At 42.3% G+C, this 27,224-nt stretch overlaps 1 protein-coding gene across 1 annotated transcript in view; it reads right to left on the bottom strand.

The window, feature by feature from the left end:
• Positions 1 to 24,910, bottom strand: part of Clnk (cytokine dependent hematopoietic cell linker) — a 231,548-nt gene extending 206,638 nt beyond the window's left edge. Inside the window, exon 1 of the mRNA XM_051200215.1 lies at positions 24,831 to 24,910. Coding sequence (XP_051056172.1) covers positions 24,831 to 24,910 — 80 coding nt within the window. The remainder of the gene's footprint in view (positions 1 to 24,830) is intronic.
• Positions 24,911 to 27,224: the final 2,314 nt, after the last annotated feature.

Raw genomic sequence — 27,224 nt, 5'->3', positions numbered from 1 at the left:
TAGTGGACTTACCATTGAAGGCACAGCACTTTGGTAAGGAGTCGGCTAAATGGCCACAACTGCGTTCACTAGGCGTCTTCTATGTTATGATCCAAATCCTAGCTGATGTGAGAAGCCACCAAAAGATTTTTCTTATCAGAATGCCTGGCATCTGACTCAATGCTTTTTGTTCAGAGGATCTTCCCTCTGTAGCTTTCTTGTGTGCTTCCAGGACTTTTAAGGACCTTGACTGTTTCCTGAGCATAGAGGCCAAGGAGAAGCCACATCAGGTAGAAGCCCTGACCTGCCACTCATGGGGACATGAAATTGCCAGCAGAAGTATATGCTCTGGTGGCTCAAGGACAAAGTGGGAGGGCAGAACCAAGGTGAGGCCATCAGCCCTACCCACAGCTATGTTGACATCAAACAGTTATGCATTCCAGTGGTACCTGTTCTTTATGTGCCTGAGCTCAGGAAACATAAGGCTACCTCCCTTCTTCAGATCTTTCTAGAACAAAGGTAGCAACTATACCATTTATTTTCTTTCTTCCTAGGCTTTCTGTGTACAGTCTAGGTGCTGATCTTTTGTTGTACACATTGCAAACAATCTTCTCCCAGGATACGGCTTGCCTTCTCACTGTTCTCATGGAGCCTTTTGATGAAAAGAAGTTCACATCCTATTCTGTATTGATTGGTGAGGGTTGCCTGGAGCGCCACTTTACAAAGGGATCTGAGGATGAGCTGGCTCAGTAGGAATGAGCACCATGTCTATTGGAAACTTCTGACAATGATGAGAGCCCCCAGGTCCATCACTTCATGGTGCTGGAATAAGCTATCTAACCAGACAATGATTTCAGACCACATTTCTACCCATGCTCTCAATGGATAGAAGCTTGGGGATGAGCTAATGACATGACAGAAGTTTCTGAAAGAGCAGAGATAATACAGACTATTAGGAGATGAAAGACACACTTTACCCCTTAAGGAAAAGGTAAAAGTTTACCTTTCTATAAAGATGAGTTACTCTCTAGACTGATGAATGAATGATTTTGCCAAGTAGGAAAAAAATATGAAATTTCAGTTATACAGAGTCAATATAGTTTAGGGTCCACTCACAGTCCGCCATCTCCACACAACAGCCCTGTCTTAGGAAGGTAAAGGATTGAGGGTAACTTTCATGTTATATGCTCTCATTAAACAACTTCAACACAAAGTAAAAGGCCCAAAGTAATTTTTAGAGATGATGGTGGTCTGTTACTTTGATAGCGTAGTTATGGGATGTCTACAGAGTCATTAACTTCTATATATTAAACAGATCACATATCAGTTATAGGTCAAAAACTCTATTTGGAATATCAGAATAGTTTGTGAAATGTCAACAGGCAGTGGTTGAAGATTCTGGCACATCCATGAGAGTCCCAGCAGCAGCTTGATAGACTTTTTCATTTCAAATATGGCAACTGTTGAGAGGAGTTTAGAGAGGCAGGTGACTGGGTATTTGAAAGATCAAGGCAAGGGGGACATGATGCTTGGTTTCATCAGCCTGACTTTATTTAGAATCACTTAGGAGACATGCTGGGTATATCTGTCATGGTGTTGACAGGGAGGATTAACTGGAATGAAAATTCCAAATGCAGATTTCACCTTCCAATGAGCAGCCCAAACACAGAAGTCTGAGAAAAAGCAGCCTGAATGTGTCTTACTATTTGTTTCTTTCTGAGAGAGTGTAGCTACTGCTGCTGCTATGCCCAGCTGGCATCAGACTTCAGCTTTTTTATGTGGACTCAACACAGGCAGCATCCTCTGCTGTTTCTTTTTTCTCGCAGCCAGGATATTTGGAATTGAGCCAGGAACCTAAAACGCTTGCCATTAGGCTGTCTCCGAGTCAATGCTGTTCTCCTCCATCCAGCTTCTGTCCCAGGTCCCCAGACTAGGTTTCAGTCTTCAGTAGGAACAGGCTGATCCAACTGGGCAACCTTGACCAACCGGCAGGGTTCTTGGAGGACTCCACCTTTTGTCTGTGAAATAGAATCATTTCTAATTCACAAGGTAGTTAGGAAGCTTTATGCAGAGGGTGTGGAGCTCACACACTATGCCCTACCTCCAACATTGAGTGGTTGCCATGGTGACGATGATGGTGATTATGATGTATGCTGACCTCTGGTTCCCTAGGAGTCATACCTTAGTGACATCGCTATCATCTCTCGCTCCAGAGAGATGAGTGTGTGTGTGGTTTGTGGGGAAGCAAGGCACTGGTAAATGCAAGAGAGTGGGGCCAAGCAGGAGGAAAAACTGAAGAAAGAAGCAGAAGCCAATTAAATAAATTCTAATTTTAAACTTTCAATGGCTCTTTGTGGCTTCAGGAGAAAGGCAATTATATGATTATAATGTGAAGACAGTATGCAAATTAACTTTTCTTGCCCAAACTCTCTCATACTGACATTAATTTGGGAGGGGGACCTATTGCATGGGGTGTTCAGGAAGCTGAGGGGCAGGGAATGGGAGATGTAAATGATCATGGTTCATTGTATACATGTATAAGAATCTCAAGAATAGAGAAAAATTAAAGAGACCAATCATTTTCATGTCATAGGACCATGTCTGGTAAGTTGAGAAAAAAAATCTGAAAATTGCCTTCTCTCTGACTCTGTGTGTGTGTGTGTTGGTAATTATTGGTCTTGCCAAAGAGACAAGAAGCTCCTATAGGCTAAGGCTGCCTGTTTCTCTTTTGTTTTCTGGTACCAGATGGGCAGGAAGAATCTGTTTGTGAAACAAATAAGAGTTGACTCTAATGAAGCCTCTCAGACTCAGGATCTGTAAACAGTTCTCAAAGGGCAAACATGAAAATGTAGTGATTTAGAATTTGCGTAAACAGAAACAAAGCAAGCTTGTGAGTAGAAAGGAGATATCTGTGATGTGTCATTGATAGTATTGGTTGGTGGATACGAAAGCCTCTAACCATAGTATTAGAGCAGAAGACTACAGTGGAGGGAAACCCCCCACTCATGACAATGGAGACCACCACAGAGAGAAATGCCAGAGGCAAAGGTTATCGAGCTACTGTGTCTAATGCAGCTCTGAGAAAAGAGGCTAGAATGCATTTTCCCTTTATGTCTTGTCTGCTTCTTTCATGGGCTATTTTTGGCAAGTCGACATTGGCCTTCTAACCAAATGCCAATTAAACCAACTCTCAATCGGCTGTGTTTAGAAGACTTGATCCAAAGATGAAAGCAAAGATCCAAAGATATTAGCTCGGCATTCAGTGTAGATGCCCGGTTCTAATCCTATTGGATAATGACTGAAATTCTTAGTTGTTGCCACTGGGGAACAGCAACATATAAGTTGGAAATGGCTACTCTCCAAGCAATGCATGCACCTCTCCTGGGCTCATTTCATTGTCTTGGAGATTTCTTTTTTTCTTTTTGCCACAAGTTCTTTCCCCAACAGTAACTTGTCTTGCCAGATGACATCTAGCATTCATGTTTGCAGTGTAAACTGACATTACACTCTAGTCCGCGCTGGTACTTTGAGTGTTTTGTGTGACATCAGCTTTTGTCTATTTCTGGGAATCCGAGTCCAGCTTCTCATCACCTTTCCATTTGTATTGCAGGTGCTCAGTTTACACTCATGATTTGTTTTTTAAAAATGACCTCAAAGGGGCTCAAACAAAGGTTTAAAACCTGTGCTCTGCACATACCAGAGCAATCAAATTCTGATTCTTCACATTTTCATGCCTTGCTGCTCTTCATTGTCTGCATCTCTTGTCTTTCTCCTTTGACTGGTCCTCATCCAGTCTACTGACTCCCATCAGGCCTCCTCCTCCTCCCATCTGCCTCTCTGAACTGTTCTAACAGTAAACCATCAGTGTCTCCTCATGTATCCTGACACTACCTGAGGACATGTTTTTACGTTATTGACTCAATACTGCTACTCAATCAGCGACAGGCCGATGTAGACAGACGGTTGAGTACATTGAGTACTTGTTCAGCCTGTTACTGGAAAATGAAGAGTTTAAAACAAGAATACAGAGATAGTCAGGGTATTACCTCTATACATAGTTATTGATTAATGCAGATGATGAATGGTGGTGCATTATGTCTAGTAAGATAGACAGACAGAGGGATGGAGGTAGATGTACTCAGAAATAGAGACAGAGCTAAGAGGCAAAATCATGCAATGCTTTTAAGGTCAATGTAGATGAACCCTTTTCCATTATTCAAATGGCCCTTTTAATTTCTCCGACAATGTTAAGGGCATCCATCTTAAATCACAATTAAGGTTTCCCTCTCTAGTCTACTGAAAAGATAGAAATCCAAAATGTTGTTGTTGTTATTGTTGTTCAATTGAATGTAACTTTGAAAGTTGCCCCCAGTTGATCTTGTTTGGGGCTAGTATAAGAAAATAAAATGTTTGCGTCAACTATCTTTGGGAAGATGTTTGAAGTGTGGATAGGTGGTAAGAGCTTTAGCAACTATGCCAAACAAGGATGATACATGTTGGTGGGTACCACCTTAAGTCACAATAGGTCTAAAAGGGGATGATCTTTCCTGGCCCTTGTGTCATTCATGCTAAAAATTGTGCCAAGGAGTAGAAGGTGTTGCCAGAACTAAGCTGCCTGGCACTATCTTTATGGCTTCTCTGCTGTGTGATAGATGTGTTTTATATACCTAAATCTTCAGGAACCAGAGTTGGACTCTGTAGTAGGCAGTAGTTGTTGGTATCCTGGCATTATGCTGACCCCGCTACCTGACAACTGGCAGGTTAAGCACACCAGAATTCAGGCAGACACTTAGGCAGCTCAAAGGGCCCTGTGTTCGTGGCTATGCTTTGGCTACATTATGCGGTCATACTTTATGTGACTGCATAAGGACTCTGTACATATGTACAAGCTTTCCCTTTTCAGTGAGCACCTTCCTCCTGTTTGCCCCTTCTTCTTACTCCTTCTCTCTCCTTCCCCTTCATCCCCCACCCCTTTCTCTCTCCTGTCTCTGTTCCCAACACCTACTCCTTACTTTGTTCCCATTCCCAATAAACTCCACATGGGTTTGTTGAGTCTTGTGGTTTGTGTTTTCATTGCCCAAAGCCATAACTGAAGAAAATAACAACAGCAGTGAATGCAGCTGAGTATAGTTACTTGTCCAGAAGGAAATTTTGTTTTCTTAGGGAATAAATAGGACATTTTCACCAAGCACTAAAATGGAAAATCAGGCTCTCTCTCTCCCGGTGCTGCACTGATAATTAGATATGGAATTCAGAGATGGGCAATGAAGCACTCCTCAAGGCTGGACAAGACTACCAGCAAGTCTAGGACCTGACAATACTGGAGTGAAGAATGAGGACTGAATTCACCAAGTTTCCTTGAGTGCTTTGGAGTTGATACTGATCATATAAAGGTAACCACATATTCAAAACCATTCCCTAACTGAAATGTCTGAATTTGACTTTGTACCTATTATTATTATCTATACCTATTATACAGTATCACCAAGATCAGACGGAGTTACCCAAGACCTATAGTATTTGAGGTCTCTTAGTATATCCCAATTGACCTGCTGTCTATCTTCTTTCTTTCCAAGCCAGTAAACAGAGGTGTCCACTCCGGGCATTACACAGACATTAGTGCACCCATGGCAGTAAGTTACTAGGAATTTTTCATAAACCCTGATTTAAGCATCTTGCATGAAAATATTAAGTATGAGCTTATATATACAAATGAAGTTTAGAATGTTAATTAGGCAAAGATCAGATGCCATTTTTGACTATAACCATGATTAAATGGTCCATCTTCTCCATCTTTTCCTGGTCTTGGGTGTTGTAGCTATGAAATGAAGATCTACCTGTTTGAGTTCTCACAGAGATACAATAAGTCAATTCAAGAAAAACATGCCTTGGTGTACCTAGGTGTACCGATCAGGATATCTGTTAATATAAAAATAAAACTTTCTGCAAAGCTCTTCACTGGCTGGAATCTGCCATGGTAATATGCTGATAGTTTGCTGTTTTCTTGACTTATTGCAATTGGTGTGGTCAAAGCTACTTTTAAGATTTTAAACATCACCCCTTCCATGAAATTCAAGAATAAAATGCATTTGACACAGGAAATGATGATGGGAGATGTCATTCTGTAAATATGTTTCTCTTATTGGTTAATGAATAAAGCCCTGTTGGCCAATAGGAAAGCAAGATAGGCGGGACTAGGAGACAAGGATTCTGGGAGACATAGTAGAGGAGAGTCAAGATGTAGAGCCTTTAGGGAAGAAGATCCGGACCCTCTCTCCGGTAAGATAAGACCACATGGAAACACTTAGATTAATAGAAATGGGTTAATATTTAAGAAATGTTAGTAACTGGCCAACAGCTTTATATCTAGTACAGCATCTCTGTGTGTTATTTGGGGCTGACACGGCTGTGGGTCCAGGCTGGCGGGGAAAACTGTTAACAGAAATACATGCATTCTTTGTCAAATTTGATGAGTCTTTGATTACCACAGAGCAGAGGTTAACTTTGCAGGTCTGGCAACCAACACCATTGCTGACCCACTTTCTTTAGCTTCTCTAATATCCAGGCCCAAGAAGCTGCTCCTTCCACATGTGCATGCCTGGGCATCTCTCTTCTTCTCCCTTTTAGAAGCAGTGTTTGGTGGGAGGATTCTGTACAAGATGGAGGACCTCTGCATTGCCTATGTATCAGACATTAGGGAGGAAACTGTACAGGGTCCTGAGCAGAGAAACATACGGTGCGGAGCAGTGGTTCCCATGACTTTATAGACCCTGCTTCAGTCACTTCCTGTGCCTCGAGTTCTCATTGGCTTCATTTCTGACATAAAATCTCCTTTTCGCCTTTATTCCCAGTAAGAATACTTTGTTTCAGGGATTTGGGGTCCTCTATTACCTCTTCCTGCAAGTACCTCATGCCTAGGTTTCTTAGCAATACCATGGTTCCTTCCTTGGGGTGTATGGTAAATGACCACTTTCTCAGTCCATTTCCTGGAGGCATTAAGTAAATAGCAACACCCCCTTTGCCCTTTTCTATCTCATTAGGCTGCTTCTTTTATTTTCACCAGACAGGTCTCCTTATGTTGAAACTGGCTCATTATAAGGGCTCATGAGCACAAGCTGCTTGTTGTATTTGATCTTGGCTGCTCAGAAAAGCACATCAGCTGCCTCTCACGACTACCTCAGGCAGATGGCTGCAGCCCCACCTGTAAAGGGCCATTCAGGCGTAGAGCTGCTTACTGGTGGTTTTAAGTCAAGCTCAGCTTCTGGAGGCTCAACTCTAATCAAGCATTGATTTGTATCCATCAGCGACTATTCCAGCCTAAAGTTCCACGACATTGCTGGAAAAGTGACAGTCTATCTACGGATCCATCTGTAGCATTTTGGGTGCAGGTTAGCTTGTAGATATACTCCAGTGTCCATAAAGGACTGGTTCTAAGGTTTTCCCTCCAAACCAAGTTGTGTGAGTACTCCATCTGTTATGTCAAATGGCATAATAGTTAATACAACTAACACAATCTTTGCATATACTTTAAATTATATCCGATACTATGAAAGACCCATGATACCGAATTGTTTATGGAATAATTGGGAAAGGCTCTGTGTTTTCTTTTAATGCTTTTTCAACCGAGATTTGTTGGAGTTAACATGATGGAACCCATGAATACACTCAGCAAACTGTGCTGGGCCACAGGTACAGGCTCTGGCATCAGGCAACTGAGTATTAGTTTCTGCTCAGCCTATCTTGCTCAGGTGACCTTGAACCAGTTGCTTTTCTGGAAGAAAACACAGGTGCTGCCAAGTGGATTTATTCCATGGAAATGAGTTACTTCCATCAAAGCACCATTCCTGACATAAGTAAAGCTTGGTCAGTGGTTGTGCTTCTGTTTGTCACCTAAATTACATCCCTGGCCAGGGCTTTGTTCTCTGCACAGCCCACAACATCTGCCAGAGCGTCCCACTCAGCAGGTGCTCAATTACTCTGTTGACTTTTGTAGGATTATTTCCCACAAGAAATGTCACAAGAGATGCTTTGGAAAGCACACGGAGGCAGTTCTGTTTGTAAAGCTGTCTGAGGACTAAGCGGGCAGAGGAGAGGCTCAGAGGGAAGTTTCTCGAACATTCATTTGGGAAGCATTTTCTCAATATCTAGTATGTGCTAACTACCACGCTCTGAGCTCCAGGGATGAATCAGAAAGGACACAGCTCCTTTTTGCATGGGATGTGGGGACAGCGACATGCAAACCAGTGGCTGGGCCAAGGCAAGGGGGTGGGGGAGAAAGGCAGGCAGTGCTTGTGCCTGTGTCTCTACCATCTGTGGAGGGGAATGTCCTGGACCATTATAGCCTTGGGGTTAGTCAGTGGCCCCTATTTCTGTTTCTTCATGCTGTACCAGTGATTCTGAAAATGAGAAATCATGTTAAAATTGAAAACGGAATTAGGTCTCTTGGGAACAAGAGCAGAAGTGGTTTGGGGAGAAAATAATCCAAACTGCAAAAGAAGAAGCAGAGATTGAGTCACGATTGTTTATTTCTTCAGCTCTCAATACAATCTGAAAGAGTTCCAAAGACATACTGTTTGTTTACTTCTGTAGTTGCAGCCGGTTAATTGATAGGAGTGCTTCAGTCCACAATGACCTCTTATTAAAGGGTGGCATGTCACTGTGGAGTGTCTGGCAGGGCCTGGTGGAGGAGCATGTGTTCCTGCTCCCAGGTCCTTAGTCAGGACATCTAGTTTTACCTGTTTGTCCCCATCTGCCATTCAGTTTCCCATCTCTTCTGGCAATGTGTCTCGAAAAGAACAGCAAAATTAAGATACTGTTCTGGTTAAAATAGTCTTAAATTGCCATCCTCATTGACAATATTAGAAAAAGAAAACATTAGGCATCCTGAGAATTTACTCGTTTTGCCAGTAAGTTCTGGTTTTCAGTTAGCCGTATACACAAGGCTGCCTGTGTTCTTACTGAAAGCTTAAATGGACACAAGACCATTATATAAAACTGGGTTCTCCCTCTACATACTAGCTAAGAACCACCCGAAAACTAGCAAGGCAATTCCATTCGCCGGAGCAGTGACAGTGATAAAAATACTAAGAATACATTTAATATGAGAGCAAGGTTGGTAATTGGAACATTGTTGAGAGAAAGGAGGGGTGAAGGTGGGGAGAGACTGAACTATGGAGCAGAGGAGAGTACCTGGGATGAAGAGCAGAGTGGGGGTAACTGGGAGTGGGGAGAGGCACAGAGGACCAAAGGGGAGTGAGGAGGAGTATCGACCAAAATGAAATAGGCTGCAAAGCACCGCATAGAAAGCTATTGCTTTGTAAGCTAATTATAATAAGAAATCCCAGCAGGATCTAAATAAGGGGGGATGCTCCTCTGTCCCCCAACGGGGAACTCAACATTGTTAGCACAAGAACACTTTTGAAATCGATTTATGGATTCAACACAGCCCAATCACAAAGCCACAGGCTCTCTTTTGGAGAGAGACTCGAGCAGATCGGGACATGTGCAGTGACAAGCACAGGGCTCTGACTCCTGCAGGACAGTTCTGTAAAGGACTGAAAGGGGGATTCAGGTCTTTGATTTCAGACCTTATGCCAGCCCTACAGTCCTCGGGACTATGTGGTCCAGGGGTGGAGACACAAATGGAGAACAATGAGCGAAACCAAGGGCACAGGTGATGAGTACTACTCACCGAAGAAGTTTAAGAGTGTTTTCCTTCCAAGGGCAGAAGCAAGAGTGGGAACAGAGAGAGCATGTACTTAAAGTTCGTACATCTGAAATACACAAAAACTCCTGTGTCCCTTGCTTTGTTGTGACAAAGCACCTGGAAAAAGAAACTTTGAGAACGAGGGGTTTATTTATTTTTCTGTTTTTTTTTTTTTTTTTTTGAAAATAGATTTCTCCCCATATAATCTAGTCTGACTATGGTTCCCCTCCCCCACCTCCTCCCAGAGCCTATTGACCTCCTTTCCCCTTTTATCTACACTGTTTCCTTCCTTCCTTCCTCCCTTCCTTCCTTCCTTCTTCCTTCCTTCCTCCCTTCTTTCCTTCTTTCCTTTCCTTCTGTCTTTCTTTCATTAGAAAACAGACAGGCATCTGAATGATGATGATGATGATAATAATAATAATAATAATGATTAAATAAAACAAGATAAAATAAAAACTAACCAACCAGGACAGAACAACAACAACAAACAGAAAACAAAACAAAAAAACAAACAAAAAACCAAAAAAAAAAAAATAGTCAAAGAAAAAGCACAAGAAACGCATATAGATGCAGAGATGCAGATGTGGAAAATCCCATAAAAACACAGAATCAGGAGCCATAATGTATACACAAAAGACCTGTAAAGTTTAAAAAAAAAAATGGCACTCCAAAAGTGCCATTGAGTTCACTTTGCGTTGGTCATGTATTCCTGGGCTTGGGACCAGAGAGGGCCCCATGAGAGGGTTTGTTTTGGCTGATGCTTGAGGGTATAGGCTTTCATGACATCATGATGAGAAAGTGTGGTCAAAGGACCAAGAGGCGGGTAGTCACACTGCATTTGCACCCAGGAAGGGAAGGGAGACTGAGGGGCAGCAATAGCACAGGGGGGAGCAGGGGGCATGAGAACAAGCATGTCTGCAAATGTACTGATGCTCAGCTTGCCCTGCTTTTTATTTGGCTCAGGACCCCATCCATGCAATGGTGCCATCCATACTTGGGGTAGATTTTCCTACTTTTTTTTTTTTTTAACTGAATTTGGAAAAGTCCAAGTAGTGTAACACATGACTCCACTTACAAAGAAGAAGCAAATTCAGAGAGACAGAAAGATTCATAGGTACCAGGAAGGAGCAGGAGGAAAAAAGGGAAGTGGATGTGGCTATTCTTAATGTGTGGTGATGGGTGATGCAGATGTTCTCAAATAGTGGTACCCAGACAGTGGTGATCTTTGCATAGCTCTGGCCATATTAATATCCAATGGCTGGAGTACTTTGGCAAGGTGGGGTTTATGAGTATGTTAATTATATTTCAATGAGGCTGTTAGTCAGAAACCAAACGGACAAAACAAAATTGTTAACAATAGAAAGCATTTGGGACCACAGTACTGGGGATTCTTATCTGTGTTCACCTTGCCCTAAAACCCAGAAACCATTACCCCCACTTCTCCAGTATTTCTGTGCATGCTAGGAAATTTGAGTAGCCATTACTGTAATTGCACAGTCCCATTCTACAGTTTCATGTTACAGTCCATTTTCTTGTGAGCCAGGGTGGGATGCTTTATACCACTAAGCACTTAGTGTTCATCTCCCCAATGGACTCCCAAGGTTATAATTGGCTCTATTTTTCCCAGAAATCAAATCAAAACCCAGGAAGTAAACAAAAATTCCCAAACTCATAAAATAACTCATAAAAGAACTAAGACTGCTCCGACTTCACAGACCGCTTTCAATTCTTATTCCATGCCGAGCCCGTTCAGAACTAAAACCCACCTCCCTGCAATTGCTGATATCCTGCTCTCTCATAACCCTGCTACCTGTGAGTTCCCCACTCCACTTATTTGAAGATGTTTTCATGACCCCCTCTAGCCTTTCCCTCTACACACTAACCTTCTCAGTCTCCATTCCTTCTCAGCTCTTTAAGTTATTGTCCTGCACCCATCCTATATCTACTCTAAAGGGAAGGCTCTGGAGGCAAAAATAGAGGAAGGCATTCCCTCAGCCATGCTGCTTCAGGCACCTTAAAAATGCATGCTTGCCTCCTTCAACCTGGCTTAAAGTCGGGCAGTTTTGGCAAACTGTCTATAAAAACCTGGAGTTTGGATGGGTTAAGGGTTTTCCCAAGATAACTTAGAACAGCAGACCCAGAAATGAAGTTAGGATCTTTCTGCAATCACTACCGACTTGAATTAATATGCCTATTAGGAATCCCTAGACTTTCAACACCAGAGACAAACAAGGACTACTCTGGTCTCCAAAGGAGTCCTACTAAAGAACTTGCATTCATAAGCTACTGGGGGTTGTAAATCTTGGGGGGGGGATGGCAGTTGGCAACCAAGAGTATTTGTTGTAATTAGAAGTCCTTAAAATTTTGAAGGGCTCTTTGTTTGCTGGGCAAGCTATTTTCTCTTGAAAGGAAGAAACAAATCTTTTACTCAGCATGGTTTGATGTCACTGTTTTTCTTACCACAGTGAGGTAGTGTCCCAGAGAGAGCATTCCTTAGCTTCTCATTCTTTTCTCCCAGGATTCCCTCTTCACAGGGTGCCTTTTAACTGCAACAATGCGGGGATGGGGGCGGGGAGGGGGAAGAGGAGAAGCAGTTATTTTAAAGCATGAAATGCATCTTTTATTCTGAGAAATGTTTTCCCCTAAAATGTCTGGAGTCCTGGGCAGCACTCCTTGCTGGAGAGGTCCAGTCTTTGGCTACGTGCACTGGTTACACCCAGAGGGGACTGGACGCTCTCTCTTCTGGGCAGGGCTCTGGCCAGTGCAGGCATAGAGCTTGCTTTTAGTCAGGCAGTTGGTACGGGGCTGCACAAGGTCAAACCGTGGCAAATGGTCAACAGAAGGCAGCTTTTCCCATGACTTCCGGGGAAGTGATTCCTGCTCACCAGCGGAGGGGGGAGGCGACCCAGGTCAGGGGAAGAGCTTTCATGGGTGACATAACTGCATTTTTAGTTCACAGTTTTACTTTCAGCATGAAAAGTGAGAAATGGAGGGCGGAGCAAGGGTCTCAACAGTTCCATCTGCTGTAGGTAGAGGTCCAGGGAGAAGAGGAAATGAAGTCCTCCTGTGGAGTACTTTGGGGGCCAGAGGGCAGGTAGTGAACACCCACACCCTTTTCAGTGGAGACTGAGCATCCCTAAGGGTTGACAGTGTAGCAAAGGGCTTTATCTGAGCAGTATTCGGGGTTTTTCAGATCTCCAAGCTAGGGATTCTCAGCTAGTAATTAAAAAAAAAAAAAAAATTAAAGGCAAAATCCGAGATTTGAAACATTTTCATTCAAATTATTATGGATAAGACATGCTCAACCCATAGAATTAGCCCTGGTGGTAAATGATTTTAAAGAAATCTCTCTCTTACTTCTCCACATATTTGGCACCATGCCTCACAGTTTCACCATCTCATAAAAGAAAAAATTCTTCTGTGATTCAATTAGGCATTTTGGCTCATCCTAAAGTTAAAGAAGTAGTCCATGTTTTGTGATAGGGTTTTTTTGTTTGTTTGACTTTTGTGTGTGTGTGTGTGTTATTTTTTTTATTTCTCCAAACCACTCCCTCCCCTTTTCCTAAAACTCTTGATCTTAACCCATTAATGGGAGGTGGACTCTCATGATGAGCACCGTTCGTTTGTCTTTCAAGCATTTATGTAGCAAATGAGTTCATAGGTGTAGCAGTGCAAATTCGAGTGAAGTCCTTGCTTCCAAGGCGTAAACCACTGAGAGGGGGTCAGAGCTAGACAAAGGCTTCCACAGCACACTAGAACTTAGCATGTGGGCTTGGGAGAAGTCGAGAGCAGTGCAAACTGTGGTCCCTTGGGTCGTGGTTAGGGATCCCTTCTTTGAGGCAGTGACTTTTCAGCAGATCTGAATGATGCATGGGCAGAAGCACCGCCCAGCCTCACGTCAGTAGCTCAGTAGCCATTCTGTGGAGGAAGACTGCAGAGTAAGCGCCACTGTGTGCTGCAGAAATGAGCAGTGTTTGGGGAACCTTTGTTCAGGAGAGGATGCCTTGGATCTAGATGTAGCACCATAGTTACAAGATAACTCTGCCTGCTATAGAGAGGTTTCTGCCCAGCAGTAATTCACTGAATTAGCTTAATCTGAATGCAAACCTCTTTCAACTTGTACAGTTCCATAGAATCATGGACTTGCTTTTCTATAAGGAGTCATTATATAAATGTTTATGGCTTCAGGGGCCTTGGGATTTTTTTTTTTCCCCTCAAGGATTCCTGCTTGTCTGGGTGGCATGGCAGAAAGTTGAACAAGCCAGTCTGGCATGGTCCAATAAAACTTTATCTATACACAGGACATAGGTGCCTGGTCCTGTTTTATGGGTCCTCCTCTGTCTGGAGTCTGGATAGACGTCTGCTCTTTCACGAAAGACAGCTGTTAGGCTTTCTTACTTGCTTTTGTTTCTACATTTTGTTTCCATATTTTCACCACAGCTATCTGCTGTCTGCCTGCTCCAGGCACTCGCTTGTGCCCTACACCGGCTAAACTATACGCAACCATACTGAGGTCCATTCTAAACCGTAAGTGATAAGGTTCTCAGTTAGGAGAAAAAAAATGAGTTAAGAGGCAAAGGAAAGATGTCCTCCAGCCTTAAAACAAAACAAAACCAAACCAAAACCCAAAAAACCATTCATACTGCAGAAACATGAATCTCTTGAAAGTTCTAAAGGCTCTTGGCTTTCTGGTACTGTTTCCCTAGGGTGTTAGCTGTGTTCTGGAGAGCTCAGGATTCTGGGTAAGGACGAAAAGATGAGATTGCAGGGCATAATCTCAATTAACTGAATTCCCCTGACTGATGTTTTGAAAGAAAGGTCACAGCTCTGCTTCATCTGCAGGATTTTAGGAGGACAGACATCTACACCTGAGTTAGTACTACCAACGTGTTGCCTGCCCAGGGTATGGACTTCCACCTGAGTGAATGGGTAAGATTGAAAATTGGTGACTTGACGATGGCCCCAGAAATAGCAAAACATTTACCCAGCCTTTTGGATCACATAGGGAGTTAATCAGGCTATCAGACGACACACCTGAGACAGGAATCCTTCACAACCTGCTTGGCCAAGCACAGTGGTCTTGGAAAGACTGTTGATTAAGCAGAAAGTCTGACATTTGGTAAGAAGTCATAGTTTCACCACCTTCAATGTGATAACAGTAAGAGCTGACACACTGTTTATGAAAATTTAAAGAATGACAAACTGCCTGACAATATGCCTGGTACAGTGTAGGTATTCAACGGCATTGTCCTTTATGAAAATAATTTAATTCACATTAAATCACAAGGAATTTTTATTTAAACTACAGAAAACTGAGGAAACATTTGGAAACTTACACTACAAAATTAAAATTAATGAGGGTTTCTAACAAATTCCCTAGAAATTTTTGACTCCTACTGTACTCTGACGCTTACCACACTCTTTCCAACAGAGTCCTCTCCAGGCTCTGGGTATTAAAGTTGGTTCACAGGATGGAATCTTAAGAGGACATTGTACATCTCCCTCATTCTATTTTCACATAAGCAAAGTTTACTATGTGATAAGGTTATGGAACTTAATGATGAAACAAACTATATGTGGAGGATGCTCTGTTAACTCAAGGGTCAGCTTCTTCAGTACCACATTCCCAAGACACCAATCGGATCAGGTCACCTCTTTTCCTCTTATAACTCACTCACAACTTTCTATTGCCATCAGATAATGCTCCATTCTTCCTCAAAGAGCCCAGCCCACATGCTTGTCAGCAGGCTCTAGGAACAGTTTCAATAGACCATAGCAGGGAGGCGCAGAACCCCTGACTATTCTTTCTTCCTGCCACACCTGGGCAGCTGATTGCGATGTCACAGGCATGTTCTCTTCCTACCCCGGACAACTAGCTGCAGTATGAGCTCTGGGACCATAGAGATGGCACCTAATTTACCATTTCTTTTCAAAATTAAGGATGAGTCTCTTTGGGCTCATGGTTGGAAGGTACAGTCTGTTATTGCAGAGAAGGTGTTGTGGTAGAAGTGTGAGGTAGCCAATTCCAACTGTATCCACAGACAGGATCAGAGAGACAGGACAAATGCTGGTATTCAGATAATTTTCTTTCTTTCTTCCTTTCTTTCTTTCTTTCTTTTTTTTTTTTTTTTTTTTTTTTTTAATTCATTTAGTACCTAAGCCCCTGAGATAGTTCATCAGGACGCTGACCATAATATTTGATTCATATAGGATGATGCCTTCCAAATGTATTTCATTGTCCTGAGGGTTTTTCTAGACATATTTTGCAATTTCTTCTAACTACATTTAATACTTCTTTCATATGTATTTCTAATAAATCCTGTTACCTAATTTTTTAACTCATAGAAGATTAAAAGAGAAATTAGAACACAATATTCTTTAGACTGGGAAGCTTAGACATGAATTCACTTTTATTCCTTTTCAAGGCAGGCACGAGGGACTGGTAAGGGGGGGGTCCTGTCAGACTAATTTTTCTCTCTGAGAAGGTATTGTTCAATATTCCTAAAGCAGGCTGACATAAGATTAGATTCCCCATGTCTTAGTTACTTTTCTATTGCTATGAAAAGACACTATGACCAAAGCAACTCATAAAAGAAAATGTTCAATTTGGGCTTAGTTTCAGAGGGTTAGATTCCTTAATGGCAGAGAAAAGTCATGGTAGCAGGGACAGTTGAGGGCTTACTAGGAGGAGGTAAGAGAGAGCATACTGGAAATGGTGCAGATCTTCTGAACCTGAAAGCCCATTCCCAGTGACCTACCTCCTTCAACAAGGCCATACTTCCTAGTCCTTCCCAAACAGTTCCACTAACTGGGGATCAATCATTCAAACACATGACCCCATGGAGGTCATTCTCATTCAAACCATCACATCCTATATGAGGAAACCCAGCCTTGACTTGGAAAGCTGCTGGCCAATGACCCTTACCTCCTCTGTGTGACACTCCAAATTACGTGTTAAGACAACAGGTAGGACAGGGGAAATGGGATGCTTCCAGGCATAGGGGATTATGTGAAAGACAATAGGTAGAACAAAGGAAATGGAGATTATTTTTGACAACACAGTTAATAAAATCCTAGGTTTCCAAAAATATTTATAAGGGTTCTTTGGGGAATTTGCTGTTGGAAGTAAGCTTTGGGTATGCTTGAAAATTCCTGGCTTAAATCAAAGTCCTTTAGATGACAGTTTCTGAGTCTAGCTCCCGTGTCCTGTCTCCAACTACGTGCTGTCCTTGCTGCACATCACAGGTGATCCCAAGGACAGAAGCTGGAGTGGGCAGAGAGCAGTATGTGGCCCTTACCAGATTTAGACTCTCATCTCCTTAACAGTAAAAAGGAAAACTAGAAAAACTCCTAGTGCAGGGAGAAAAAGTTCCCTGAGTAGAACAATAGTTTAATCAAACCATACTTTTGTTATTACACTTCAGTTCCCAGCACCAGTGGCATTTCTTAAAATGGAAAATTGTGAATTCTAAGCTATCGAGTTTCTGCCTTTTTGACATTGCCTTCAGTTGGGGTTTAATAAGTGTAAGAAGAAAGTTTTCAATACATGATTGAACAAAACTCAACTCATTCTGCTGACAAACTGAATGCACGATTTGTTTGGCATGTTTAAAAACAATCCAATTTTCTTTGTGTCGTTAGATCATGTCAACCTGAGAGAAGCAGGCAATGGTATGAATTTAGGATCCTGAGTATTTACTAGTTTTAAGCCCTACCATAAGACTGGTGGGTAGAGCACAGATGCAAACCCTGAAGTATGACAGAGAAGGGAAGGAGGCAGATGTTTAAACACAATGTGCTTTCTTACTATAAATACAGATGCAATTACAGAGAGGATAGGAAGGCTTGAAGGAAAGATATGTCAATACCATCTAGAATATTCCGATCTGAGAAACATGTTGGAATCTATCAGGTAAAGGAATTGGACCCAGGGGGCTGGGTCCAAGCAGAAGTGATAGAAGATGAAAAACCCAGTAAGTACAGATGTTCGAACTGCTCTGATGTGGCTTAATAAACAGTGAATACATGTACTGAAGCACCATACTGCCTCATAGATAAACTCAAGGACTACTTGTTAATTACAAGTCAAAATCTTAAAAACAAAAACAAAACAAAACAAAACAAAAACCCACAAATAGGCATGAACTAGTGTGCTACAAAGAGCTAGGAGGAGCTAGGAGCTAGGAAATGCTGTAGTTAAAGTGAAATGGAGGGTGTGGAAATGGTCAGTGGGTACACTGCTTGCTTCATAAGCTTGAGGATTTGAGTTGGGGTCCCTAGAAGTCACGTAAAAGATGGACACGGCAGTACAAGTGTCTTTTACCTCTCAGATGGGAGGCCGAGACAGGGGATTTCCAGGAAGCTGGCTGGAGAGCCAGCTTGGCACAGGCATCAGAGAAGAAGAGAGAGACTTTGTGTCAAGGTCAAAAGTAAGGGCTGGCACACAAGGTTGTTCTGGGACCTACACATGCACAGCATGGTACACCTAGGGGGAGAAGAGGGAGGGAGGAAGGGAGAAGAGGGAGGGAGGAACAGAGGATGGAGGGATGGAGAGGGGCAGAGAGCTGGTCAAACGGATAGTGAGAAAAGAAATAGGATGGGGAGGAATGTGTTAATGAGTGCTAAATTGAGGTTAAGCCAGGCATTGCAAAACACTCAGATACCTAAGCCAGATACTAAGCTCGATTTACACCAGTTCATTATTTCAGGGTGATTTAACTAAGTAGCCCATTAAAAAAAAATCTTAAAACATTTTTAATTAATTTCCAAAGGCACAGTGAATGTGATTCTATATTCCCCATCCAAATATTAATCCCCACTCATCGTTGTTAAGTCCCAGAATAAATACTGATACTTTAAAACCTGGATTGCTGAAGTTAACATTCTTTCTTAGAGGATGGGGAAAAAAATAAGTAGGTAAGACTCAACACTATTAAATCCCACTCTAATTAAAATTAGAAGCAGATTTAAATTAATATACAAAAATAAGCCAACTGCTCAAAGAAATGAATACAAATGTTAGGAAATGGCCACATTTCCCAGAAAACACTGCCGATACTCTCCAAATGTCTGATTCAGGTTGTAGCTGAAATGAGAAGTCACTCTTATAGTGACTTGGAGGGGGACAAATAAAGGGCTGTGCTCTGGAATCTGTCAGTCTGCAAGGCTCTTGCAATTATAGATTGAATGCATGGCCTGGCTACATCTCGCAGACACGTCTCTGTATGTGCAGGAAACCTTTTATCAAGAACATTCAAGTTACTCATCAACCTGCAGGAATTGCTGATGCCTGTGATCAAAAACGTGCCTGATTTCCACATTCCATTCCAAGGAGTTTCCTGATAGAATCACCCAGAATTGTTTTCAGGGAGTCCTGAGCTTTCCCTTAGGAAAAGCCTTACCTCATCCATCTATAAAACTGAAATAAAATATTTAGAAAAGCAGTATCTGAGGTGGGTCTGCACATGCCCCTGGGATCAGAGGTTCAATTCTTACTCTCGACTCTACAATTGCTGTCCAGGAAACCATTTCTAGCAGCAAAAGTTAATCTCATGTTAACTCTTGACTCATCTTCCATGTCTCAGTGTACCCTATTTTTGTCCCTCATTTACTTTACTGAGCTGTCAACTATTAGTTAATAATACCCTGAAGATAGTTTACTGATGGTCAAAATCCTTCCTCATCAGCTCCCTGTAGATTAGAATCAGCTGTCTTATGCATTGGCTCTAAATCCTTGAGGAATCTTAATGTTCTTTCTAAAAATGTGCTTCTAGTCATGAAGCTTCCTGCTCTGGTCATACCATGTTATCTATATTCTCTCTCAGTCCCTCACTGCACTTTATTCTGTTTCTTACTCTACTAACCTAAACCAAACAAACCCAATTCAACTTGACTCAGGTCAGCTCAAACTTAACTCAACCCAAACCAAAATAATTCCCACTAAGGACCATAAGAACTCTTCAGGCTGATGACACCTTCTCTCTTCACCTACACTAGGATCTTAGTGACCTCACTGGAAGCCCTATCATTCTCCATCAGTAAACTTAAAGTGTGAACTTGATGTTTGGCAGGCACAGGTAGAATTCTATGCCTTTTCAGGCTAGCCATAGCCTCAGAAACTCCAGTGAATGTACCCTTTGGTTTCTTTTTGGCAACTGCATGGCTTAGTGGTGCTCAGTTGGGGTCTGGGCCAGTTAATTTTATCCCATGATCTGCTGGCTTTTGATAGGAGTTGGAAGAGCACAGTTATTCAGAGCAAATGCCTGGGTTTCATAGAAGGAATCAGAAGGCAGAAGGCATGGGACGAGGTGGGTTTTCTTAGGACTCTCTGGGATTTGCTCCTTAGGAGTTGTGTTACTGTGGAAACCATGCCACCCTAAGCTCCATGAATCAAATGCACCATCTTAAGGGAAAATAAAACCCAGGGTCTAGGCTGCAAGTCTATCCCACTGCCCTATTCTGCTTGGCCTGGCATCTCCTGCAGAGAAGATACCATATCTGGAGAGGACTCTCTAAGAGTCCTCAGTGCTCCTGGAGGCCACAGTGGGTAGCAGTAGGGTGTGAATTCCTTTGCCTCACCCTGAAAGCTCACCTCATTTTGCCTTGAGGCTACCTGGCCCATCTAGTTAAGCAAAAATTCACTCCTTACTCCCATGCAAATCTGTCCCCTTCACATTCTTTAGTGTCTTTCATTATAAGTAGAAGCAGAATATATCAAAGAACACAGATGCACCCAACCGGTACATACCAGATCAGGAATTATCTCATGATCCTAGGAGAGCTGTAGGCTTTATCAGCTTTACAAAAGGGGAGATTGGGGCTCAGAAGACAAGGAACTTGCTCATTTGTCATGAGCTTTGGATTATTAGGCTGGGTCTGAGCCCTAATCCCTTTCTCTACACCACACTGGAGGACCTTAGGATCCTTAAATGATGTACAGCTGCACCTTCTCCAGAAATCCAATCCAATTATAAAGGGGAGATAACACCCAGAAGGGAAAGAAACAACTTTCGACTCAACAAGACATTGTTTTCTTTGCCCTTCCTATTTATCATGTGTTCAGCCCTTCTTAGGTTATTTCTGCTCAGTGAAACGTCAAATCTTTATGCTCTACTATTTTATTAAGTATATTAAACAGGGGAATTGAATTCACAAAAATGCACTTTGAAAAGTACAAATGCCTTGGAAATGGAGGGAGCATTAAAATGCTCATCCTTGTAATGAGTTTTCTCTTGCTCTAGTTGTTTGGTCTGCTTTTTCATCTGATCTTTTCTACTGTTTGTGGCTTTGGTGGAGTCTGCTAATTGCTTCCCCCAAATTCATCTTCCCTGTGCCCCTTCTAAATAGAGCTTCATGTATTTGTTCGGTGGCAGTGTTCCCAGTAAGAACTGCATTTCTCATTTCCCCTGGTAATTGAGGCTGACCATGTGACACATTGTTAGGACAATTGTATAGAAGGAGAAGTCACTGTACAAATCTTAAGTAAACAGATTGGCTAGTATATTTTTCTTTATCTTCACTTCCATATTCACTTCTGTGGAATGTACAACATATACAAAGGTTTGGATCTGCGATTGGTGCATATATAACCATGCATACAATATCATGATAGTCACAGGGACTTTATATGTAACAGCCCCAAAATGTCATGCTATTATGACCAATACACCTGCCTTTGAACCTCCTGTTGTGTGGAAGATATACAGTTTGAGCTCAAAGTACCCCCAAAGGCTCATGTGTTAGAGGTGGTAGTATTATTTGGGGAGGCTGTGGTTCCCTTTGTACGTGGGGCCTAGTTGGTAGAGACAGATCACTAGGTGTGGATCTTTGAAAGCCATAGGCCAGCCTCAAATTCTAGCTCCTCTGCTTTCTAGGCTGCTGTGCTACGAGAGGCCTCTACCTTGTATGACAGATACTTCACCTTGCATTTCTACCACAGTGGACTAAAATCCCCTAGGACCATGAGCCACATAGCTTGTTCCTCCCTAAGATATTCTGTCACCAGTATAAAATAACTGATTAACTGTTTTTTGTCTCGCTAAACTTCCATTCCAAAGATTTCATATCATGTTCTGTTAAACTCAGCCCCCAAGTGACGGTGGACAGAACATGAAGAGAAGTATATTGTGCTGTGTTGGACTAGAAGTTGCAGCTATTTTAGCTGGTCTTTCAGCTGTAGTTCTTGCTATTCTTATCCAATAACCACAATTTAGTTGGAAAGACATTCCCACTCCATTGTTAAACAATGGACTTTCAGTTCCCTGAGGATGAATTGTAAGCTCTTGCCATACCTCTCCTCTAGACCTGGCCCCTGCCTACTTCACAGTCCTCATTGCATTGCTGCCCGGCTGCAGCCACACAGAGTTTGTTTTTGTTCAGTGTGCCATGTGGTTCCTTTCTGATTTATTCTTTTGTACTCAACACTCCCTCCAGCCTCACCTGCTCCTTCAGTATCAAAATGCATGGGACAATATTCCCAGACCCTGTTAGGATGTGTTTGTGTCTTTGACAATTAGCTTTTTCAATGACTCTGTGAGATGAAGGGTACTACATGTGTTCTTTACCATCATGTCCCTAGCCTTGGTCTAGTGCTTCGTCTTGGCTTTTGAATGTTAACTTGAGTGGGTTATCTTTCTGGTCTTAGATTTTGCTTTGAGGAAACCCCAATTTTAAGTGACTCCAGGGAAATCACGTGAGGTGGGAGGATATGAGAGAGGTTTTAAAAGGAATCAAATAAGTAGAGAATTACTGAGAAAATTTTAGTCACAGTGCTGTGGTAGTATGGATAGTGGCATCTGTGGTAGTTTGAAAAAAATGGCCCCCAAAGGGAGTGGCACTCTTAGGAGATGTGGCTTTGTTGGACCTTGTTGGAAGAAGTGTGTCACTATGGATGTGGGCTTTGAGGGCTCATATATGCTCAAGCCATTCTCAGTGTCTTAGTTCACCTCCTGTTGCCTGCCAATCAAGATGTAGGCATCTCAGTTCCAACATCATGTCTGCTTGCATGCCACAATGTCTCACTATGATGATAATGGACTAAACCTCTGAACTGTAAGCCACAGCATTAAATGTTTCCTTTTATAAGAATTGCCATAGCCATGGTGTCTCTTCATAGCAATAGAAACCCTAACTAAGACAACATCTATAGATGATGAATTCTGGGAAAGTGTGGAACAATTTTTAGAGTTATATTGTCATGAAATAAGGTGAGAGAGATGGAGAATTAGTTATTTAGCTCCTTCCAGGCATTAGGTAAAGACAGTTGGATAGTAGTAGTAAGTTCCCAGCACATCTAGCCTTTTTAGCATCCAAGCAGAGAGAAGTCTTCTTTCAAAGAAAGACGAACCTTTAGGGAGACAACACAGTTTCTCATCTTGGAAGCCCAAAAGAGTCATTGTGAACAAATAGTGAGTTCTCAGTGGCACACGTAGATAGAAGTCTCTCCTGTCATTGCCTGTCTTTCCGACAAGGCTTTCTACCCATGAAACTGGCAAATAAAGTACTGCAGATGTTTCTGAGGGTTGAGTCACTATCCTTGGCATGATAATCTTTTGGCAAATAATCTTTGTCTGAATTACATTGCTCTCTGTCCCTTTGCTCATTCAAAACTGGAGAGTCTGGTATCGTGAATTAAGTGGCCCCGTGTCCAGTCACCTCAACAGAAAACTCTGACTCCACACTGGGCACTCCTCTGTGGGTGGTTTGCAGTTTTCACTGGCGGGGGTGGTCTAGCACAGAGTGAGTACTGAGAACTGGAGAACATTGTGGAGAGAGACAGGGCTTCTCAGTCAGATAGGTCAATCTTATTTCTACATGTCTATGAGTTTGAACAAATCTGAGCAGGTACTTAGCATCTTCTCATGTGCAAAATGGGATGATGGCAAGTCTTAATGTGTGTTTTATAACTACACATACATGAATACACAGATGTAAAGTTTAGCATATTAAGAAATAGAAGACATATAGAATACACATTGGTGGTCATTATCTGGCTCTATTTTAGCTCCATACCACTGGAAGCATCTTTTAACACAAATTTCAATTCTCTGTTTAATAATGATAATAGAACTTCCTCATATTTCTGCTTTAAGGACTAATGAAGTATATAAATGATTTGAAAAAAATATTCCACATAGATATGCTATAATCACTTTTATTAATATCATTAGTATATATACTGTTATTATTATTAAAATAATTTCTGTGTATTTTATTAGCTTTGTGACATTGCCTTTGTGATCTTCATGAAGTAACAATGTCTTTTGATGGTAAATTTTCACTCGAATTTTTAAAAAATCTCAACCACTACCAGCTAATCTTCCTTATAGTACTCTGAATTGTTAATCATTTGGGAATTTTTCAATTTAGAATGGACCCTGGGGGCTTCAAATGATCCATATAGAGAGAATGATTGATAATTTCATTTTCAACCTCAAAGACTCCATCTTTCCTTCACCCTGGATTTCTCTCTCTCTCTCTTCCCCCCTCTCTGTCTCTCTCTCTCTCCCCCTCTCTCTCTCCATCTCTCTCTCCCTCTCTCTCTCTTTCCAGCCATCATCATCTTGCTGATGGCTGGGTGTAAATGAAGCACTACCATAAATCATGACAGCTAAACAGGAGCCATCGGTCCTTCATCAGATCAAATCACTGGATGGTAAAATTGCTAGCCTCACCCGAATCACTTCTCTAGCTCCAATAAGTGTTGGTCTAGCACATTTGCACATTGCACTTTTCAGGCACTTTACCCTCAAGGTGCAGAGCTGACACATTAGCGGGAATGCCTTTTACATTTAGACTATAGTGGTCTCCCTCCAACCATGACTTTAATTGCCGATTACAGATGGAAGTCAAGTCTTCAGGAAGCAGAGGGTTCATACAGGATGAGGCTGAAAGTTTAATGCCTGTTCTATGAGAGGCTCAACGACCAAACTCTGCTCAGAATTGTCGTGGCACTTTAGAACTTAAAGGAATTTAGGAGTCTTTTAGTTGGAATTGCATTCTTTTAGAGATGAGGGAAATCAGGCTCAGAGAGGGCAATTCATTGTCCAGAGTAATTTATACCAAAGCCTCTCAAACTTTGACTGAACAGGAACCACCCGAAAGGCCCTTTTTTACCATATCGGTTCTGAATTAGGCCTGGGGGTACCTTTCAGGGGCTTTGTATTTCTGCAGCTCCCAACTCAGCAAGACACTGTTGCGCAGGTCGCTCTGAGTAGCAGGGTACATTGTGTTGTTGGGGGCTGAGAAGCCTAGGACTTCTAAATAGGCACCTTATATATTGAATTGTTTCTTGTTGCTGGAAATGGAATTTTCAAATACACAGTATTTGTATTTGTGGAGGCTTTCCAAGACTCCGCACATGTAATCTGTCCCCGGACAGAATTCAAGCAGTTCACTATTGTTATCAATCTGGAAACAGGCAAATATGGTAGAGGCTATGAGGGACCACAAAGAACTACTTAAGGAAGACAGGACAGAAAGCCCCTGCTGTGGGCATGATGCTGACAGCCAGCTCTCACTCCCAGGCTCCCATAAACCTGGGCTTTCCTCAAGACAGTTCCATTAGCTAACTTTGTTCCTCTTTGCTAGAATATTCTCCATCTTATGACCGCTTCATTAGCATACCTGCAGTCACCGCCCCCCCCCCCCACACTCCCAGTTTCCATTATGTTATTGGAAACATGTTAGGGGATAAAACTGACAAATTCACACTCCTATCTCCAGTGGTTTATATTTGACTGTATTTGAAGACGGAGCCTTTAAAGAGTTAATTAGTAAATGAGGCCTGAGTAGACCATCCAGTGTGAACACACTGTTAGGAAAAGAGGAGGCCAGGGCCCAGACATATGGACAGACACAGCCTCATAAAAAGTAAGCAACCATTCATAAGCTAGGGAGAGAGACCTCAGAAGGAGCCACGATTGTAGATTGTAGAGACTTTGATTCAGAGCTTGTACTCTACAGACTTTCGGGGAGGGGGGGTGGAGCAGGGGGAAGAAAAAGCAAAATAAAACAACCCTCTCCATCTCTGTAGTGAGTCCCAACAGCAGCCTTAATGAATGAATATGGCATGCTGGGCAATTATCACAACTCCTGGAGTGGGTTATAGCTGGAAGTAGAAGACCTTTTATAACAAGAAAGGTAAAGTGAAAATTTCTGAAACAAATTGTCTGGAGCCAAATAGTAGATACAAAACAATAGGGAAAATGGCAGAGATTAGTACTTAATGTCCTAGCACTGGGGAGGCCGGGACAGGGGGATTGGACCCATGGGACTCACTGGCCAGCTAGCTTAGCCTACTTGGGATAACTGTGGTCAAAGATTGCTCTACCCGATTAATAGTGATACCTGAGGTGGTCTGGCTTCCATAAACATACATACGTACATCTAGGTGTATCTCCTGCCACATATGCAAGCATACATGTGCACCAATATTAACACACACACACACACACACACACACACACACCAGTGAACAGGAGATAAACTTGTCAAACATCCAAGAAATATACCCATGACTGTTGGATCTGAGGTGTTTCTTTTCTGTTAAGACATTGCCAATGGGAACTAAATATGTATTTACATGTAGAGCCTTTGACCTTACAGAAAATTCTTAGCATGTCCATTTAATTTAGCTATTTGTCATTCAACCCACCCTCCATGAGTACCTACCACATCCACTATTTGATTAGAGGGTGACTATGGTTTGACCATGACACTGGGAGAGATTTGCTTGCACCAGGGGAAGAGCTGAGGAAACGGTGACAAAGATTTTGCAAGAAGAAATTGGGGGAACCTAGCAATTAACTGTCAGAGTCTTGTGAAAGAAGAGGTCAAAACAGTCTATTTGCTTCCAGGACAGCAGAGGTCATGGTAATGTGTACAGATCGAGGAAAGCTCGCTGGTGGAAGGGGGAGGTGAGCTTTGGTTTCTGAATTTCCAGTGGGGAATTCTTGGAGGTTAATAGCCCTTTTTTTTTTTTTTTTTTAATGACACAGGATTTTTCATGTGTTCAATTACTATGCTTAATATTGACCACCTGTAGGTGGGCCAGAATTTTCCTTTCTGCATCCACATGACAAGATTTCCAGACCTCTTCTAAGGTCACCAAGCTTTTAATTTGGTGTCATCTCTGCTTCCAAACCTGTGTTTTGTACCATGCCTTTCACTACCTTCTTGGGCACAGACGTGAGAGCCAGGGAACACAGTTTGGAATTGTCCCTGGGGAGAGGAAGGGGTGCTTGTATTCCCCATAGTGAGGCCATGGAGTGGTTCTGCCTTGGCTGTGTCTAGATTTTGCTGAAATGGCATGATGGTATTAGCATGTCTGCAGTCCCAGGGAGGCTCTCATTTACATCTGGCCTTTTCTAGCAAGCTGAAATCTGACACTGATGCCCAAGATCTCTGCCAGTGAATCACTGGCCCCACGTTTTCTGGGCTTCCAACTGAAGGCAGATTTTGGTATTTATGTGTCCTCTAGAAGGCCAAAGAGATATTACTCATACGCTGCCTTCAAAAGCTGCTTGCTCTCAGCCATATT

The sequence above is a fragment of the Phodopus roborovskii genome, unplaced genomic scaffold (assembly GCF_943737965.1).
Source record: "Phodopus roborovskii unplaced genomic scaffold, PHOROB, whole genome shotgun sequence".
Lineage (NCBI taxonomy): Eukaryota > Metazoa > Chordata > Mammalia > Rodentia > Cricetidae > Phodopus > Phodopus roborovskii.
This window is presented reverse-complemented; position numbering and strand designations above follow the sequence as displayed.